The 21046-nt window shown below is 34.0% G+C and overlaps 1 protein-coding gene across 6 annotated transcripts in view; it reads left to right on the top strand.

Annotated features, from left to right (window-relative positions):
• MAP3K7 (mitogen-activated protein kinase kinase kinase 7) overlaps positions 1 to 21046 on the top strand; it is a 49447-nt gene that overhangs the window by 8687 nt on the left and 19714 nt on the right. For 3 of the 6 annotated variants that reach the window (XM_048937801.1, XM_048937800.1, XM_048937804.1), the window contains exons 2-12: positions 2234 to 2344; positions 3860 to 3925; positions 4850 to 4895; positions 5434 to 5572; positions 6677 to 6801; positions 10352 to 10480; positions 12397 to 12527; positions 12944 to 13025; positions 13993 to 14144; positions 14780 to 14939; positions 17529 to 17609. In XM_048937801.1, coding sequence (XP_048793758.1) covers positions 2234 to 2344; positions 3860 to 3925; positions 4850 to 4895; positions 5434 to 5572; positions 6677 to 6801; positions 10352 to 10480; positions 12397 to 12527; positions 12944 to 13025; positions 13993 to 14144; positions 14780 to 14939; positions 17529 to 17609 — 1222 coding nt within the window. Of the gene's footprint in view, positions 1 to 2233; positions 2345 to 3859; positions 3926 to 4849; positions 4896 to 5413; positions 5573 to 6676; positions 6802 to 10351; positions 10481 to 12396; positions 12528 to 12943; positions 13026 to 13992; positions 14145 to 14779; positions 14940 to 17528; positions 17610 to 21046 lie in introns of those variants that run through there. The other 3 variants (XM_048937803.1, XM_048937802.1, XM_048937805.1) reach the window with 2 other exon arrangements.

Here is a 21046-nt window from a genome sequence, read left to right as displayed (position 1 = left end):
CAGCCAGTGGTGGGTGAAGGTGAGAAGGCTAGGTGTGTGTGCTATGATGTAGAAGATATATTTTTGAGTGTATTAAGGAAAGCAGAAAAGAAAAATGCCATTGATCACCATTCCAGGGCAGCTGTCTTTCATACCCATAAATGACCTATCAAAAAGATCTCACATACTTCTCCTTTTCTTAATATGAAAATTTTGGTTGTTTTGTTTTTCTCTTCAGATTGGGCCTTTGATTGGAGATTCTGTGATGCTTAGCATGGAATCGTAGCAGGTCTTGAACTATCTACCTGCAGCTATGGCTATCCCTGCCTCTGTTGCCCTGTTCTCAGGAGAAATCAGCTTCACTACATTGTGAAATCTAGAAGGCTGAACTTCACCAGAGCATAGTTTTCATTCCTGATAGTCACAGGCCATTGTGACATAGAGCCTTGGCAGGTTCAGTCTGGCACTTGTACATTCTTGGTCACTATGCTGCTTCCACATCTACTTTGCATTCCAAGCTAGTACTGTACAGGTGGGGCATCTCAATATTTTGAGGTGAAGCCATAAAATGTTACTGCCTCAAAGGATGAGCTTTCACGCAGCCGGCGCTTTGCATTGTTTAAGCGTTGGGAATGTGCAGTTACTGAACTCCTCCAAACTATGTTTTACTTGTAAGAAGCCATTCTTACATTCTTAAGTAACTGTTAAGTGACTTCAGTAACAATCCTGTAAGAATCACTGTAATGTTTATGTGGATGCAGTTTCAGATTTTCTGGTTTAAACATTTTGTCTGTCTTTTAATTGTCATCTCTTTTTTGCCTTTTATTCTATTTTAAAATTTTGAATATTCTCTTTATTCTCTTATTTTTTTTTCCTGAGCATCTTTTCACCTTTTTTTTTTTTTTTTTTTTTTTTTTTTTTTTTTTTTTAAATAAAGTTATAAATAAATATGACTTTAGTGAAGAGTAAATGTAATTTTGGGAAGTCTGTTTTTCGAACTAAAATAATATTCATGTGGGTGTGCATTACCCATTTCAGTAAAATTAAACTCTGCCATAATACACTGTTATTATAATCACATTTCTAAATGCTTCCACTCCACCCTTGCTATTTTCTCTGCCCACTCTTCTTCTCCTTTACCCAACCCTCCTCCTCCCTCCCCCCAAAAAAGCATTCATTTTACGTGTCTGCTTTATTGCATAACAAAGATACATATATAATTACTTAAAATCAAGGACTAATAGCACAAGCATGAGCATAGAATGCCATTAAAACCAACGACACAGGAAGGCTATAGCCAACTACTAAATCTGATACCAGCATATCCAGCCCCTTGTACCTTTCCTCTTTCCCTATCCTTCATACCTGCTTTACCTCATAGTCTTTTTGAGGAGCTCCTATCCCTTAGCTTCTTTTATGTCTTTCTGTACCTTTATTTTCTCCTCTTCCTCTACACCTCTTTCAGGCGTACACACACACGCATATATATATATATAAAACACCTACTTGTCTGTGCTTTCCTGTAGAAGCTCGAGTCACTGTTGGTGATGGTCTTGTTTCAGTTTTAAACTGCATAAGCATGTTTTGGTTTTGTTCCTGTGTGTTGCTCTTTTCCCCCTGAAAAAGTGCAGTAGAAGAAGTGAAATTTCAGTTTCCAATATTTTATAACTCACCCATAACTGAAAGTAAACCTCACAGAGAAAGTACATTTCTCTCTATCCTGCTTTAATTCTCATGCTGAGTTTGTAAAAACTGCTCTAAATAATGAGCTGCTTCACAAATGTTTTCTATTTTGAAAGGCTTCTTAGATAACACAGTATAGTGAAGTGGCTACTGCAGCTTCTGTGAAATTGCATTGGAGATTATAGTTCCTGTCTGGCTCTGTATTAACTTCAGGAAATGTGATTCCAACAGACATGAAAAACAATGGAGAAAGCATAATTATACAGACACTATGCTTACCTGCAGGACTCACAGCAAAATTTTATGTTTCTCACATTACTGTGGCACCTGCGAGAAAGTGGAGAGATAATTGTGATCACAATGAACATCTCATCCAGACTTCAGGATAGTTCTGTATATTTTTTTGCATGCGCATTTTAATTTGAGAGGCTTGAATTTCTCTATTAATAGCTAGCATAGCATAATAGAGAAGATAGATAAGTTAAATTTCTATTCTATTTGTGAAATATCTGAGCAGAAAATTAAACCATATCAAGTTTTAACTGTAGCGTTTCATATCATCTTGCTCTAGGTTGTTGGAAGAGGAGCCTTTGGTGTGGTCTGCAAGGCAAAATGGCGAGCTAAGGATGTAGCCATTAAACAGATAGAAAGTGAATCTGAAAGAAAAGCCTTCATTGTAGAGGTACAGTAAATTTTTTGGCAATCACGGATTTTGGCAGAGCTTGTTTTCTTTACATGTTAAATTTGAGTATTAAAAGATATGTCTGTTTTACAAAGTCCCTGCTGCCTATGGTATCCAGTACAGTGCTAGTTAGGACAGTTAGAGTGCACTGCACCTCCTTTAGCTCACTCCCATAAAAACTGGGAGGAAAGAAGAAAAGAGAGGCAGGGGAAACACCACTTTTTGGATTCTGTCTCAGTGTGACATCAAGTGACAGCTGAAATACCCATTAGCATCCTGGAGCTGATTACTTCCAGGTGCTTGAGCTAGAATCTTCATTCATCAGCTTGAATCATGCTGTCATTTTCGTGTGTAGATATGTTGATACATGGAACCACTGAGGACAAATCACTTGTCCATTCAATGTTTATTTCCTTAGAAAGATTTTGAGTAGCTCAGATATACTGATAAACTTCCCAAGATGTATAATATTTTCTAGATTTGAGTTCTAGGTATTTTAAATGAGATGTAAAGAATGTCATGTTGCTTAGTAAGAATCTACAATTTTCAAGAAAGACAAAACTTATTAAAATAAATCTCTCAGACACTGAACTACAAATGTAACATATTTAAGGACAAAAGGAAGCATATTTGTTACAGGTCTCTATGTAAAAATGCTGTTCATTACCATTATAAGTTTTCAGTGTTTCTAATCTGAGTCTCATTTAGTACTGAGTACATCGGATGAGTCTCTTAGCATTTTTGTGTTAGAAAGAGATCTGAGAATCCCAGAAATTTTTAATAATTACTGGGATTCAAGAAGACCTACACATGCAAACATCAGATGTAGTATTCCAGTTTTATTAGAACTTCCAAAGTACGCAGAAAAAGTACCGTTAGATCCCTAGACCAAATAGCGAAAAGCATAAACTGCCTTAGAAGTCTATGGAAAAGAAAAAAAAAATCCTTTTGCCTTTCCTTCTGTCTAAAGGTGAAGAAAAATTCAGTGCAAAATAGTTTCCTCTCTGTAGTAGGCATGTTTCTAAAAGCTATCAGAACAAGCAGCAGTAGGCTCTTGGAACTGTGTCACATTAATATCAAACCCAGTAGTATATTTTATAGGCTTGTGGCATTTTTTTTCACAGAGGAGTAGCTTGCTTTATTGCTTATAAAGCCATTATGATTCAGGTTACTTACGAGATTAGGCAGTCTGACTTGAAGGAAGGATACAAGACTGCAAAACCTTTAAAAAGCCAAAGTTACACAGTGCTTATGATTTTAATGTTCTTACTACTCCAGAAAAGAAAACCTTACATTTCATTTCTTGAAAATTTCTTTTAAATTCAGTTTAAATTAGATACAGTTCTAATTATATAAATTAAAATGTAAAAAATGGCCCTAGCCTTGTAATTTCTCAAATCACCATTGAGGTTTTTTTAGGCAGACACATAAAACTTCAGTTGCTGTTGTTGTGTATGAACTATACAGCATTTTTTTTTTCCCATGGTTTGAAATTAAGTGTGATTTGTATTGCAGCTTCGTCAACTGTCACGAGTAAACCATCCCAATATTGTCAAGTTATATGGAGCCTGTCTAAACCCAGTAAGTTATAGCTTTGTCAGTGCAACAAAAGGTAACTAGCTTACCATATGCAAGCATCAACCACAAATGTGTAATCTATATACAAAAAAGTGTGCTTTATATAAATTTAATATGGTTAAGCCACAATAAGGCTTATTGGTGCAGATATAGATAGAGGTGTATAGGTTGTTTGATATTTTCAGATATGTTTTCTGTTGTTGCTTTCTTCCTCTGTTAGGAGAAATAAATTTTTTCAGGGTAATCCCCCCAAAAACATTTTTAAACACTGTTTATATTTCAATTTGTCAAAATGGCATCTAGCGTATTACATATGCAGTGTCATTCAGATGTGTAGTCCCATTAATTGCAAATCAGCAAGCAGAAATTATATATATTAGCAACACATTAATCATAGCTTAGAAATCAGATCCTGTTCTCGTATATGCACTTTTCAGGATTTGCTGTCTTCTTGCCACAGCTGCAAACAGTCTCACAAATTCTGAAAGCAGAAGAGAAAGTACAGTCACAGGAAAAATACATCCTTAACTAATTCTAATGAGGAATTTACAATTGGTTGAAACGCTGGATCACTTTTTTCTTGGAACTGATTACATTCTTTTGACATATATTTAAAACTATTGAAAGCCATTCTGAGGAAATAGTAAAGGCAAATTAATTGCAGTATGAAGACAGTGTTCGATTTTCAAGATGAGCTAGGAAAGGGAGAAAGTGCATTCCCTTATTTCCTAACGTACACTGCAAATTAAATGTTAAGTTAAATTGTATTTATATTAAGCCTGACTTACTGTGTACCTCACAGTTAAATGTTTCTATTAGCTTAGGTGTGGAACATTGCAGATCCTCTCAAAGAACTTTTGGTTTACAAAACCTGTTTTCTGTCCCTCCATTTAAAACATCCATATTTTCTGTCTCCTCTCCTCAAAGGTGTGTCTTGTTATGGAGTATGCTGAAGGAGGTTCTCTATACAATGGTGAGCATCATTTTAATATGTCTTCCTGAAGCTGAAGTGCCAGTGCTAGGAAAAACATCTTAAATATAATGTCACTTCATATATATGTCTTAAACGAATTTTGAAGAGAAAGATGTGTGCTTCTAAAAATTACTTTTAAGCCTATTAATTTGTTTATTGATATCAGCTTGGTAATATTTGTAAAAGTCATTGTAAGGTTTTTCTGTGGAAAACTTCCCCTGAAAAAGCTTTTACTTACATGTAAATTCACATTATAGTTGTTTAACACAGACTTTATCTCTTCTTGAAAAAAGTAACTTCTTTCATATTGTTAATCACTGGTTGGCAGAATTCTAATAAAAGTATTAGGAAGAACATACTAAAACTTAGATACCATTTTGACATTTCCATTAATTTAACAATTTGCAAAAGGACACTTTAAGTTGCAGTGATAAGTACGTAGGTTCTGTACCGCTTTCTGACTGGTATGTTGTTAACTCCATTGTATCTGTTGTAATATACAATAAAGTTCTTTTTAGTTTGTGCCTTTGTTTTGCAGTGCTGCATGGTGCTGAACCTCTGCCTCATTATACTGCTGCACACGCGATGAGTTGGTGTTTACAGTGTTCCCAAGGAGTGGCATATCTTCACAGTATGAAACCAAAGGCCCTAATTCACAGAGACCTGAAACCACCAAAGTAGGTTTATAGCACCTATTCCATTTTTTCTTGCACTTTGAATTGAAGATCAATTTTAATAATTTCATTGTATTTGACACAAATACCTTTAATTGATAATACATTTATTGGAGGTACTGTATTTTAAATGAAAACCGTGTGTTTGAAGCTTCAGTTACAGAGCGATGGTGCATGGTACAGGAAACAATCTGTAGTCACTATATTTCTGTTAAACCAGAAAAACATCTTGCTATTGCCCTTTCTCACAGGAGAGGATTTTCATAGGGATAGGGCTCCTAATCAGAGGCATGTAAAGCATCCCAATTTTACGACGGGTAGTGGTATTTGATAAGAGAATATTGGGTTGGTTGGTTTTAATGTTGTATTTAATTTGATATTGTCATATTTAATCTGATATGATCATCTTATTCTACCTCCTCTTGTCTGTTCCACTACCCATAGCCAAAATTTCTCATCTCTTTCCAGTTAAATAAAAATGAATATCTATTCTGTCCAGTCAGTTTGTTGATCTTACTCATCTTAGAACTGTACAACCTTCAGATCTGGTTCCACAGGTTTGCTGGAAACAGATTTGCAGGATCACCCACTTTTGGTGGGTGCCAGCACTTCTACCAGATAAAATGACAGTGTGAAGCCACACTTTGAATCTTGAATTCTTTCTTGTGTCACCAGTTTTGATTAAGATTTAAATAACTACACTGATTGACATTAATGGGAGTCTTAATCATCGTTCTTTTGGCAAAAATTTTTGCAGCACTTATTTTTCATTCTCTCCCATCTGAAAGACTAAATTTTATCAATATATGCTTAGTGGATTGCTATGCCTGAGAATATTTAAATCTAGCATGGAAGAAATATATATGGTGTAGAAGCATGAATAAATAATGGAATATATTTGATTTTGAAACTATTTTGTATGCTCAGATTAGACACAAGTGTTCTTACTTATTTCTTAGATTACAAAACTAAAGCACAGAGAAACAAAGCCCCAGATACTCATTTATATTATAATAATTGTTAGGGTAAAAAATTCCTTGTTTTATCACCAGTCTATTTCATACTACAGCTTTGAATTTTTTTTTATTTATTTTGTTTCCTTGACAGTTTGCTCTTGGTAGCTGGGGGGACAGTTTTAAAAATCTGTGATTTTGGTACAGCCTGTGATATTCAAACACACATGACCAACAATAAGGGAAGTGCTGCTTGGATGGCACCTGAAGTTTTTGAAGGTAACAATAATTTATGGTGTTGTTATTGTACATTCTTTTTAGGGATGCAACTTTGAATGTATTTGTATAGGAAATAAAAGCGTCATTTAATTATACTTCTATTTCAATCATCATATTAAATTTTGAGATAGCAATTGAAAGTGTCTTGGCAGAATCCTAACTTTTATTTTAAAACCTGCATGTTTGTATATTACCAAATAATTGTGCAAAGTTTCAAAGAGCAGCACCAAACAGACTGTATCATGTTAGTGTTATACCATTAATTACTGGAAGATGTGGGACCTTTGTGTCATTTCCAAGGTTTCCTTCCTCTAAAGGGATACCTTTTGACAGCTGCTGTTTCTTATTTAAAACCTAATAAAACTAAGTAATAGAGGGCTATTTCACAAGTATTGTGCTATTTCTGAGATTCTTAAGTAATTTCAAATTCTCCTGACATTTAAATATACTGTTATTACTTTCACTCCCAATTTTGATCAGCTTTTATCTTTAGAATTTGCGAGTTAGTGTCACTAAATTGAACATAATTGCCTTCATTTTGAAACCTCCACTTTCTTGTAATTTCACTTTTGTCTGGTTTTCTTTGTCTCTCTTTCTTAGTTTTCTTCATCTCTAGAGGTTTGATGTACTTCCTCTTCCCTGCATTCTGAGAAACTTGTTATTAACAGTTAATTTAGTTAAGTAAGAAAACAAGCTATTTCTCTGAGCAGAGCTGGGAAAGGCTGATGACAGTTGATAATTAGATAGGTATAATTGCTTTATTATTACTAGAGAAATAATGCAGTTGTCATTAGATTGCAAATTAAACACATTTTAGCATTGATTGTGATTAGTAGACAGGTCTGGAGGTGTCATCTTCCTGCTTCGGAAAGCAGGTGTTCTGTTTTGCCATGTCCACAGTTAATGTTCTTGCGAGGGTTTCCTCCTGGGCACCACCTTTGGAGCTTTTATTTTGAAGGTATCTCATTCTTCTGCTTGTCACTCTGGGGAATCACCTAAGGATGATTGCCATTTTTATTCTGGTGCCTAAACATTTTCCATTGTGTCACTTTATATTGGAGCTACTTTGTTTCTTTAACTTCAGCTAGGAGTGCATCCTTTCTTAACTTTTATTTACTATTAAATGAAACTGTGTAAATTAGAGATGTCTTTCTCCTTTAGAAGTTATCCATTGCACTATCAGTGTTAAAGCAAAATTTTTGGTTTTGAGTGAAAAAATAAAAACTGATTTTTAAATAAGAGCGCTGTAGTGGGGATTTACAGTGTTTTGCTTAATTTCTCTGCTACATAAATTCAGCAGCACAGAACAAAGAAATATTGTATTGCAAATTTATTGTTAGATGGCAGCAAAAGCTTTCACTTTGCAGTTGGCTTTATGGACCTTTTTCTGAAAGCTTTTAGTGATGATGCCACAAGTCTTTTATGCAAGAATCAGTATAAAGGAAAGATCAAGGGTTTCAATAAGTTCTGTGATGCAGTATATCAAATTACTCTTGGGACAGTCATTAAAGTATTAATGTATTAAAAGAGTATTGAAATTATGTCAAAATTGTTAAACTTATTTGCATCTACTACTGCATCAGAAATTAACAGTGGGATAAGCAGTAATATTATTTTGGTACTGTTTTAGAACTCAGTTTTAGTTGAGAACTAAAAAGGCTTAAGAACTATCTTATAGGTGACATACTTAAAAAGTGATTATTGATGTAATTTTCCTAATATTATTACTTTCTCTGAGTTTTAAGTATTGTGGCATTTAGATCCTTGTCTAAATGAAAAAAATATCATTTAGATACAATAAAATGGAAAAGAAGAAATCAGTATAAGCTCTGAGCTCCCATCGTCAAAATTATTTTTTAAATGCTTTGAGATAATTTAATATTGAAAAGTGATGCATCTGCTATCCTACCTAGGTCTGTTAAGTAATGAAACAATAGGATATCCTCCTTATGTGAGATACTGGCTTTGAACTATCACTAGTTTTCAGCTTCAAAATAGAATTTCCTTGCTCAAACAGGAGTGTAACACTACTTTCCCATCACAGCTGTCTGTCTGCCACTGTGTACCATAGAGTCTTCACTCCCTTTGGTACCAAGTATCATTTTTAGACAGCTTTGTCCACTGAAAAGTCACTTCAGATCTTCAGATCTGGCAGAGACAACAGGCCTTAAGGTTGTCGCTTCTTTCCATGCAGGAGTTTTGACAAAAGGGAGAGGGATGCAGTTCTTTAGTGCTTTGCTCCACGCAGCAGCATTAAAGCTCTTGTTGGGCTCCTGTCTTGCCATTGTTGGGAGGAAAGTGGAATGCCTAAGATGGGGTGAATGCGTAGCTAGAAATATTGTTGCTGGATAGACTGAAAGATTGTTTTACTTCCCTTTTAATCTGCCATCGTTAACAGCTGCCTTTTGAAGGGAAAGCTGACTTTGTTATTCACCTTCAGAATTTTTTTAATTCGTTGGCCGCATTCAGTTACTTTTGATACAAGTATAAAGGGTTTCACAGATACCAAGTTCTTACAAGCTTTGTAAAATCAATAGATGCAAGAAGTTCAAATGAGTGCCCTTGCTTAGAAAGGATTCCAGTACATGGCTGCATCCTGTTTATTGTTTGACTTTCAGACTGTCCAACCTGCAAGAACTGGTCTTAGGGTATGCTGCTTTCCTTGCAGTTTGTCAGAGGTACTGGGGGCCAGAAGAGGATGGCTTACACGAAACACGGAGCCTGTTGCAACTGGGTGTTATAAGATAAATGTTAACATAAAACTAGGCTTCATTAATTCCTACTTACGAAACGACTCATCTCAGTAACACTTTCTTATTACATATTAGTTTAAAAAATCTGTTATTTATAGTTATGCTATCATTATCGTGTTATTAATCATTCACATTTCTTTCAGTATTTGCATGAGTTAGGGCAGCAGAACATACAGTCTTCCTCTTGTAGTCTCTGAATGTTATTATTTATCACCTGTATGTCTTCTGCACCTGTAACTTAGACTTAGAAATATTTAACCTGTGACTAGAGAACTTGATTTAAGTAATGGCATGACAAAAAACAATAAGAGAGATAAACAGAGTAGAAATAAGATGGTGATGTTTTGTATTTATGATTCTGATGAAGACCTGCTATTAATTGAGTGCAAGAGATATGACAGTGATAGCTAACGTACTGTGATTAATATGAAAAAAGCGAGCTCAACAAGAATATTTAGATGAAGCAAGGTTAAGTTCTGAATTCAAAAGATCTTTGAAATGTAATAAGCTGCATTTGATATAAAATCAAACTGACTCCGTTTATCATTCCAGGATGACTCCAAGTGAAATGGACTGATTTCCAGAGAGAGGCATTCTTAATGATCATACTATCACATGATTTCAGACTTAAGTTAGCTTGAATCAAACAGCTTTAGAAAACCTTATTTTTTAAAGAAAACAAATATGAGATGAAAGGAAGTATATATAGCAATTTTTCATATGGAACTGTACCTATTAAAAGTGAGTTATAGAAAAGTTACATAGAAAAGAAATAGTATATTTCTGATTTCTTCTAGGTAGCAATTACAGTGAAAAATGTGATGTTTTCAGTTGGGGTATTATTCTCTGGGAGGTAATCACCCGCAGGAAACCTTTTGATGAGATTGGTGGTCCAGCTTTCCGCATAATGTGGGCAGTTCACAATGGTGAGTTGAAAATGTTTAACTGCATTTTAAGTTGTATATTTCACCTATAAATTTGCTGAACATTCTGAAGCATACATTTTTAAATTATTAGATTTTTGGTTCTGTTCTTCATTTAATAAGGGCCTGTGTCATAAAGAATAAATAATAAGACACTAACACTTCTATGTTAGTGTGGTTTTTGTTTTATTTGACTGCTACATTGTTTGCATTTCCTGCTGCATATAACCACTGTATAAATAAACAAGGGAGAAAAGCTGTACATTTATTACAGCTCCCCATTTTAGAAGATTTGACAGTGGTCTGAGTCGTGTACTTCAAAAAAAATAGCCCCTTTATCTTTTAAAAAAATGGGCATTTACACCATGAATGCATAAGTTCAAGTAATTTAACCTACGTTTTAAAATGTAAAAACTGTCAAACTCTGCAGGAGCATAGGGCATTAAAAATGTTACCTTGTTTTTTATCTGTTGATTTTTTTTATTCTGCTGTTTAAATTGTTTTATCTAGGGTCCTGCAGACATGGAGCAGGACTTTACTGTGCTAGGTACAACACAGAACAGAGCCATGTCCCAAGCACTTTAGGATAATGAACAAGAAAAATGTTTATATTAAGACAGATGAAGCAATGGTACAGTATCAGTCAAAATAATAGACTGTAGTATCTTAATTGTAGTAGTACAACTGCTTTAACAGAGTACTTCCAGTGAATGTCTGCAAAAAGTTTCTACCATTTGTGAAAAGCACCATCAAAGAAAGAATGAACTTGTTTGGATGATCTAATTAACAAGCAAGCAATGATGGCTGGCACTGTGCCTGAGAATCGTAGTTTCAGTACTGAATGATAGGAGCTCAAGGTGAGAATAGGAATCTTGTTTGATCATGTAAAGATGGCAGGCATTGATAGGATGGATGAGTGATACAGTCAGTAATACACAAGGAAAGATGTTCGCAAACAGCATTTTTGAGTGAAGAGAGAAGTTCTCCATTTCGGTTTTTCAAGGGTGCAAGTCATTGAGTCAGGACTGATGGGAGACTTAATAAAAGCAATAGCTATAAATGTGAATGTAATAAGTCAGAAGGCCTTGCTAAGTTGCAGAAAAAGCTCATAGGAGAAGAAAAAGTCCACTTTGATTTTTAAAGTGTTTTTTGGTTCACTTCTCTAAACTGTCTTAATTTATGTATTATTTACATAAATTACAATTTAATACGTATACATAATACAATTTATGCATTATTTACATAAGTTACAGCGAATACATTTTTAAGTACTCACTGCTTTCTTTGCAAAATGTCTCTACTTCTCATGTGTTAAGCACAACTGGATGTCTATTAACTGTATTTGTTGTTAAAATAATAAAATGAGTAGCAAATGGAACAAAATGAAATGAGGTTATACTACAGTTGAAGTAAAGTACATAATTGAAAATACCTAGAGTCCATGAAAAAGCCATCCAGAATTGATACTTTTAGCGATTAGTAGTCTTTCAGGAAGAACAAAAGCAACTTCAAAAATGCATTTTTGTGTGTGACTTCAACAGTAGATATCAAAGGCTTCTGGCACTTCCCAGCATAGGGCTTTGTTCTTCAGAAAGCTATAACATAATCATTAGCCATTTTAAGTACCATTGTGATACATTGTATTTTGTCAGTCACTGAATTTATGCAAATGACTTCTGAAGGAAAAAATTCATTTTATTTCTTCTTTTTTTTTTTTTTTTTTTTTTTAATGTACCTGTAACTCATTTGTAGTGCAAAGGAACATTGTCAGTTGTTTGCTTAAAAGAGAACATGAAATATGGGCCAGCTTTTTCAGACTACATGTTCTCCTATACCTGTTTAGCAAAATATCAGAAAGAGATCAGTCACTGTCAGTCTTCTTAAAGTTTGCTTAAATTTTCTTCTAATTTCAATTTTAGGTACTCGACCGCCACTGATCAAAAACTTACCTAAACCAATTGAGAGTTTAATGACCCGTTGTTGGTCCAAGGATCCCTCACAACGACCTTCCATGGAGGAAATTGTTAAGATAATGACACACTTGATGCGGGTATTAAATTTATTTTAGTATCTTAATCATTTCTTTACTTATTTAGTTGAGAAATTGAATTACAGTAGGTATGCCTTTTATCACACATTAAAGATAGACTAATGTGTTCCTCTCTCCTCTTTTTATTTGAGAAAAAGATATATATGTATCAAGTTATTGCTGTAAAGAAGGGGAGTAGTCTCTTTCTTTTTGAGAGGAGTAGAATGTTTCATTTATAACAAACATGGAGAAATTAATAAAAGGAGTCATATTTTAATGTATTATTTAAAATAATCTGACTTCTTTTTCTAAATAAAGTCTTATGTATGATATAGAATTTATTATATGTATGAATTATTTGTTTATTTAAAGTACTATTCATACTATTTTAAAGCAATTACTATTTATTACAATTAAAACACCACTTTTTTTCACAGTACTTTCCAGGAGCTGATGAACCTCTGCAGTATCCTTGCCAGTATTCAGATGAAGGGCAAAGCAATTCTGCCACTAGTACAGGTACTCTTCTATAAATAAGAGAATACAGTGGAAACATGAAGTGATACACAAAGGTTGTAAAATACAGTTTCATGTTTGTTTTGAACTCAAATTTGAAAAGATAATCTTTCACAAACTTCTGTATTGGCAAGAATCCAATTTTTGTTAAGACCTCATACCACAACATGTTTATTGTTCTTAGACAAATAGTTTTGCTGAATTATGTCTTTAATGAAAAATGGGCATACACATCTCCACAGTTTAAACTTGCAGTAGTTCTATGTTAAACTGCAGTAAGTACAATAATTTAAATGAAGCACAAGGAAAACACTAGAAAGGGGAGTAGAACAAAACGTGGGCTAGGCTTTCAGGTAGTGTTTCCCCTACTGAAAAAATTTTACTAATAGCAAATAAAGATTGTTCTGTCCTCTGATTTTACAGACAAGTTTTCCCACTTCAGTAGAAATTGTCTTCACCTTCTGCTATCTGATTTGTTTTTTTCTACCTCCAAATTTATTTTACTTTGAATGACGTTTCTTTCGCTACTTGGCTGCTTAATGACCTGCAAATTATACTAACCTTACAAGGTGTCTCCACTTCTCAGCACATGATTATAAGATAAGACTTATACCTTTCAACTATGAATATATACTGATTTCTATTTTTTCAGGTATTTGTTCTCTTCTGTAATAAACGATGGACCTTATCATTAATTGTGAATTATATTGCCTGTTGTATTGTTAATTTACCAACTAATCCAGCAGTTTCAGAGCAAACTAAAGAATGACTTCAAATGTGATTGTGGTAGTTAGTCGTATATTCCGTCTTCCACCCACTCCTCTTCACATTTTATAAAGAGGAATCTGTTCCAGTTTGGCAGCTTTCCTTTCATTAGAAGTTACCTTAAAGCAAAGTAAAGCTTCTGAGAAGGAGAAGAAATACACTTTAGGGTTTTTAATGAAAATTTGTTTTTCCTTTGAATTTCCAGGTTCATTTATGGACATCACTTCTACAAATACAAGTAACAAAAGCGATGCAAACATGGAACCAAATGACTTCCAAGGAGCTTCTACCAATGACACTATTAAACGTTTAGAATCAAAATTGGCACAGCAAATGAAAAATACGGCCAAGCAGCCGGTAAGTAAATGCCTGTAATTTTGAAACATAATAATGAAAAGGATGAAATGGTCAAAAGCGTGCCTGCAACTACTGGAAACATCAGTGTCTTTTCTTTAAAAAATAGAACAAAATTGGTTTCAGTTACTTGTAAGAAAGGAACATGAAAGTGGATGGAAAAGCACCAAATGATTCCACAAAGATAAATTGGAAAGCTATTAAAAGCTACCTTCAGTGAAATCAAAAAAGAGTTCATTTGATTTAGGGGGATTCAGTAGGTTTAAAAAAATTGAATTCAAATATCATTACCTTAATTTAGAGCTACAAGTTTAGTATAACATGAAAGGATTATACATTTATGTGACTTTTGAAAACACTGTTTTATTTCAAGTGGGATGGAAAAATACAAATATTCTCTTCTGACAGTATTGACCTAATTTTAAACAATTTGAATTAGAGTAAATTTAATTGTTTGCAGGTTACAAGATATTTGACTCTTAAGTGCTAATAGTAGTTTAAATTTTTACCATTTTAAAAATTTGCCTAATTTTTAAATCTTCTGTAGAAATATATTTTGTTCCACATACTGAGTATATTATAGGGAACTTTCTGCAGATCTGATTCCCTTCTTTTTAAAATTCTAACCCTTGAATCAGGGTGATCCTGGCCGTTTGAGTTTACCACCGTCTCGTGGAAGCAGTGTGGAGAGCTTGTCAGATGTTCGTGGGCGACCTCAGTCAGCCCTTGTTTCAGGAGAAGCCAAAAGGATGAGTGCTGACATGTCCGAAATGGAAGCAAGAATACCTTCTACCACAGGTAAAATTATGCTTGTGGGGTAGAGTAAGGAACTGGTAGGAGGGAAGATTATTTTAAAAAATAAATAAATAAGAGAAGAGAGAAAAAAATGAAGTCTTACGGCAGGTTAATAAAATTAGCCATGTGAAAATGTGAACATGTGAAAATATTTTAACTTTTCATGTAATCTTTCTCATCCTTTATTAGCTGAGGTGGAATATTGTACATTCAGCTGCAAGGCAGGTACTTTAATTAGGTGCTTTTAAGGTCACAGAGAGATTACTTCTGTTCAATTAGACTTTCACCTTTCTAAAATCATGCTGAGACTTCTAAATATCAGTCCTATTCCAGATGCACACGCTTTATCTTTGTACTTATCTTAATTATCTCTAAAATAGCATTTTATTTGCAGTTATTCCTCTAATATATAAAAGTGGATAGTTGGTTTTAATGGTCAGCATGTTCCCAAATAAGTTTTAAACTCAATTTTGTCATATTTCAGAAACATAAGCATATTTTATTCATCAGATGAACACAGCATAATATCTTTTGTTTCAAAAGTGAACTAGCTTCAGGTGCTTTGCTTCAGGTAGCCATAAACTGTTATGTTTAAATACTGAGTCCGTGAGTGGATTGGAAATTATTCGTAAGCATAAATAACTTTATGGTGAAAACAATCTTCAGTCTTCCCAGAAGATCAATTTAATAAAAATGTTTATACTTGGCAAACACTTTCTTGTCTCTTTTCTTCATCAAAGATACTGTTTGTTGATCTATGCAAACATCAATTATTAAGTTTGACATCTGAAACTTTTTTTAATGGTATGTAGCTATAGATTTAATTAGCAGACAAAATTACTTTGGTTTGTTCAGGGTTATTTAGTTGATACAGTTATTTCTGCACAAATCTGATAATTAGGGTAACCCAAGAAACTGTAAGAAGTAAGGAAATAAGCATCGTATTCTGACGCTTTTCAACCATGACCACTTTATTTTTGTTGTATGATTTTTTTAGGATCTTGTTTTGCTAAATACTGAAGATATTTGTGGGATAATATTATCTTGCCCTAAACGCTTTTACTTTTATGTACTTATCTTAAAGCCTTACACCAAAATTTTGTCTTTTGTATCGTCAATCTTTGACTGATTGATTATGTAGCGCTTCACCCTGAATATTTCTAAAGGTTTCCTAACATGGAAGGCAACTATGTACTTACCTGATAATAATAACTTGTTTTTACTTTAAAACATCAGGACTCACTGACCCTCTAAAGTCAATGTAAGGTTTTGACATTAGTGGAGATAACTGTGGACTTCCTTTGTGCGAGTTTTTAATTTTCCTGGTTTGTCTTCCATAAGTACACTGTTTTGAATAGTAATTGTTATTTCAGCATATATTGTAAGGATTTTTTGTTTGTTTATTATGACTGGAGGGTTTCTTTTTATTGACGCAAAAGAATATGTTGAATATTCTGGAGTTTTGTGTTTTGGTTTGGTTTGGTGTTTTTTGTTTTGTGGATTGTTGGGTTTTTTTGTTTGGTTGTTTTGTTTTTTTTAGTTATTTCAGGAATTAACTGACCACTAGAAATCAGGTCAAACCCATCTGGCCATATGTTTTTCAATAAGAGCTGAAACAACACTGTGTTGTTTTTGCTTTGTTTTTTAATGCTGTTGAATTTGTGACAGAAATAATATGCTGTACACTGAAATAGAATTGTGGCTGGATGAGAATCAGGCTGTTAGCATAAATAAAGTCAAGAATATTTAATTTTCTTGTTCCACCTACTGCTAGATTTAAGTGTTAAGTGTAAATTGCATCATACATGCCACCATTTCACATTAAGATAAATTTGCTGCAGTGTTCTATCTTTGGGAGCTGTATTTGGGCTTTTCTCTAAATGGGAACTATTTTTTTTTCTCTAATTGGGTAACTACACAAGTGGCAAAATAAAAAAGTTTTTAAAAGTTTATATTGCAAAATATATAATGCTTCTTGAATATCCTTCACGATGAAGACTTTAGTGGTGACAGCCACTTTTTAAAATAAGAAACATCTTCCCTAGTAGGGCAAAATGACAGAAAGCAGGAACAATTGTCTAATGTAGTAAGAGTAAGCACTTTTCAGGGACAGATTACCTTTGCTTTAACAGGAGATGATTCAAAGAAAAAAAGTATCCAACTTTTAATCTTGTTCATAAAATAGTTTGTGCCCAGCACTAAAGAGGAAGTGTTATGTAAGTTCAGGCAATCAAGAATTTACTCTGAATATACAGGTGATCTGAAGCGATTTATTTTATTCTCTGTTTGGATAATTACATTTGGTTTTCCCTTCTTTGTTGCCGTGCTGCTTTCTGTGTTTGACTTTTGTGTTGCTAACTAAAACTAATTACAGTGTTGTATTGACGGCTAGTTCTGCATTTTTGCTTTTTAACAGTTGCTTTACTATGTGTAAGCATGAGTGAAAGGCAATGCAGTTTATTCTGCATGAAATATTTTTGCATGAACTACAGTTTAACAAATTTTATGAAAAATGCAATATGACAAATTTAATAATTTTGCTATTGCCTTTTTAGTGTTTTGCATGTGTATTGTATGTGTGTATTTTTTCAGCCTATTCCAAGCCTAAACGAGGCCATCGTAAAACTGCTTCATTTGGCAACATTCTGGATGTCCCTGAGATCATCATACCAGGTATCGCAGACCATGTGAACGGGTCAATTGGTTAAGATGCTGGAATAATGATCAGACTGCTAAAAAATACTTCTTGCTCCAGCTGCGCTAGAACAGACCTAGAAATATCCCAATGCATTTTTTTTTAAGTGTTTCAGTAAAAAGGAGCATGATCTTTCAGTACTAACTTTTATCAGTAAAGGATGTGATCTTCTTGGTCTAACTTACTTTTAGTAATTATGGGCTATTTCCTTTTATGATCTTGGTGTTAGATTCTCATTATAAGGCAGGCATTATTTTATTACAGTACTTCATTTGGCAAAAATGAACCTCAGTTGAAAAATTCCCATTTAGATAATTACAGTGCCCTGATCTGTGCAGTTTAAGCACCCATTTCTAATCTAATCAAATATTAGTAGAACAAAAGACTTAAATACACTATGTACAGAACTTCAAATCTGTGTAATGCTTGTGATTAAATAAGATTAAAGCTTAATCTGTAGTTTTTATATTTGACTACAGTTTTCTAGATCTAAAATGTATTTGCATTAGTATTTCTGTTGTGTTTAACTTAAGACAAACTAAAATTATTAGGACAGGCTTCTGACAGGAAGAGAATCAGCATATTCAGCACCTTAGCAGCTATTTTCTGTTGAGACTCATCTATTTCATATTTATATTCAGTAGGAAATAATATATTTTTCTTTCTCATCTTCCCTCCTATTTTCTTTCATACTTCTCAAAGATTAAAAGTAAATTTAATCAATCCCAAACTGTGATAGGTATACCATGATTAGTATACCAATCACTTCAAAATTATTTGTTAGGAGATGCAAGTAATAGTATATGTTGCTAATCAAAAGATCCATTAAAAACTCTGGACCTCGACTCGAAATATGTGTCATTTGAGGAAGCTTCCTTGTAGATCTTGAGGATTGTTGTATTTTAAAGTTGAAAACAGAAGATACAGTTCTGTTCAAAAACTTTAAATACCTTTATTGAAGTGTACTTATAAAAATACAGTATGTCAAAATGTAGCTTCCAGAGGAAAATTGCACAGTTGATGAAAATAAAACCTATTTGGCACAGAGACTAGCAGATCAGACAGAATATTTACTGGTATTCCACTGTAGTTTTCAAACACTCCTGGCCTTCTGTGATGCAAAGGAAATCTTGAAAGAGCAAGGAAAGAGAAAGTGAAGCTACATTCTGAAAAGATCTGCCAAGTTTTACGATGTCAACAAGTGATGGAAGCCCAACAAGTTTGCTCTAAAAGTTAACTAGGCACCTGTTGTCTGCACGTACTGTCTGTCTACTTCAAAAAAAAACTTTGAATCTTTTAGAGAAGAATAATTAAAAGGTCAGTGAAATAATATATCATGTGGCTTTCCCAAAGTAGATTGTGCCAAACACATCGGATACCTTTTTGAGGTTTTGCTTACTTAGGCAAAGGAAGTCAGTTATTTACCCTTCACCTGAACTATTTTAATTGAACTTGACAAGACTGGAATTCTAAGGTAAATTTGGGACAAATAAAAGAGAAATAGCAACCTGTAGAAATGAAATATAGGACTTCATTTCAAATGAAATGTAGGTTTGAAGCAAGCATAGGAATAAATTTTCTCAGAGTTTACTCTTAAGCCATTTTTTAAGCCTCAAGTGAGTGATGAAGTGTTTTCAGGTGTGACAATATAAAGAAGGATTCAAGTATCACATAGGATGAATTGTGGTGTGATGGAGGGTGATTGGTGGATAAGAAATAGAGTAAAATTTAACGTCATACACTGAGGAACCAGTAGTAACAATTTCTTTTAATTATGAAGAGAATTCATTAGTGGACTGCAAGGCACCATAGCAGATACATAAAGATTAATCCTAGGCAGTCTAAGCAGCTAATCTGAAGTAGTTGTTAAAATACATATATATATTATATTATATATATATATAAAATAATATATATATATATGTATATGTCTATTTATAAGTGACAGATAGATACCAGTCTTTAGGGTTCATTTTGAAAAGAATATTTCCAGGATAGATTAGAAAAAAAACTAAAAAAAAAAAAAAAAAAAGCTAATTTACAGGCGATTGTTGAGGTTTGATCAGGAAATCAACATAGTATTCTGGGCAGCCAAAGAAGTATGTTGAGCTAATCATAAGTACACTCTGAAATAGTAACAAGAAAAGCTACTAGAATGGTATGCAGAGTGTGAAGAAGAAAGTGGAAGAGCATGTTTTTTTTAGTTCTCAGAGTGAAAGCTGAGAAATGAGTAATTATTTTCTGTAGATGAATTTGCAGCTAAAGACTAGGAAAAGAGAATTGCTCAAGCTAAAAGGTGCAGTACCGGCACTAAGGCAAAGGGTGTAACTATGCAGATGTCTGGGCTGCATAATAAAAGGTTTCAAATAGTCAGAACACCTTCCTGGTAAGAATCACGGTGCCAGGAAAAAAGAATATGTACCCAGCTCTATTAAAATAGAGCTTAATCATTACGTGACAGAGATGGAACCAGCTGCCCAGTAAACTAACTATATTTATCTGTATCCTTAAAACAGTTTCTCAAAAGCATCTTGCTCTGTTTTTAGGACAGCATAATGTGCCCTCACATTATGTTTCTCACCACATTCCTTTCCTTACTCCTTCAGTACATGGCTTTCAATCCTATCCTCTTAACACTTTTCCCCTTCCAGTTACACGTCCTAGCTCCCCAGAGTGGCACCACGGTCTAAATCCCACCCTGGTACGTTCCTCAGCACTTCTGCACATACCCAGCTCCTCCAGCCTTCCCTGGGCACGTCCATCCGTGGGAAGAGAGCACTGACATTGTCCACACTGCTGCTGGCCTGCTGCTGAGTACATGGCAAAGCAGCTGCTTCCCGCAGAGGGGAGGGCACTGGGCAGGCGTGTTACCGTGAGTCAGCTGCTTTGGGGCAGGGCTATTTTAGAAGCATGAGTACTACATCTGCCACCATTGGGTTGTTTGTTTTTTTTATAATGGGTTCTGCCTTGGTCACTTTTTATCCATGAACTGATTGTGATAGTGAAGTCATAAAGTTTATTTTTTCATCGGTTGATGATTACATGTTTGAAGAAGTGGAATTTGCTCTTCTTCCTAAATGTTTTCCAATAGGTGCAAATAAACTTACTTTCATTTAAGGTGCTATTTTGTTATTAGTTTACAAAAATAAAAACTGAAAATAATACATCAACAAGTTCCATTGGCAAATGGATTTTCAGAGGTGATAAACCACAACCAGATAGCCATGTGGAGTATCCCTTTCTTTCACTTGATATGCAGTATAATATGGGTAATAGGCACCAACATCTCCATGTAGGTGTTTTTTTTCTTATTTGTATATGAGAAATAAAATTCCTTACAAGTACAAAAAGCTTAAATAGCCGTATGTTTAAAGGAAAAAGTAAAATCCAGTTATAGTTTGTCATATGATAAAGG

Source organism: Lagopus muta, chromosome 2 (genome assembly GCF_023343835.1).
Source record: "Lagopus muta isolate bLagMut1 chromosome 2, bLagMut1 primary, whole genome shotgun sequence".
Lineage (NCBI taxonomy): Eukaryota > Metazoa > Chordata > Aves > Galliformes > Phasianidae > Lagopus > Lagopus muta.
This window is presented reverse-complemented; position numbering and strand designations above follow the sequence as displayed.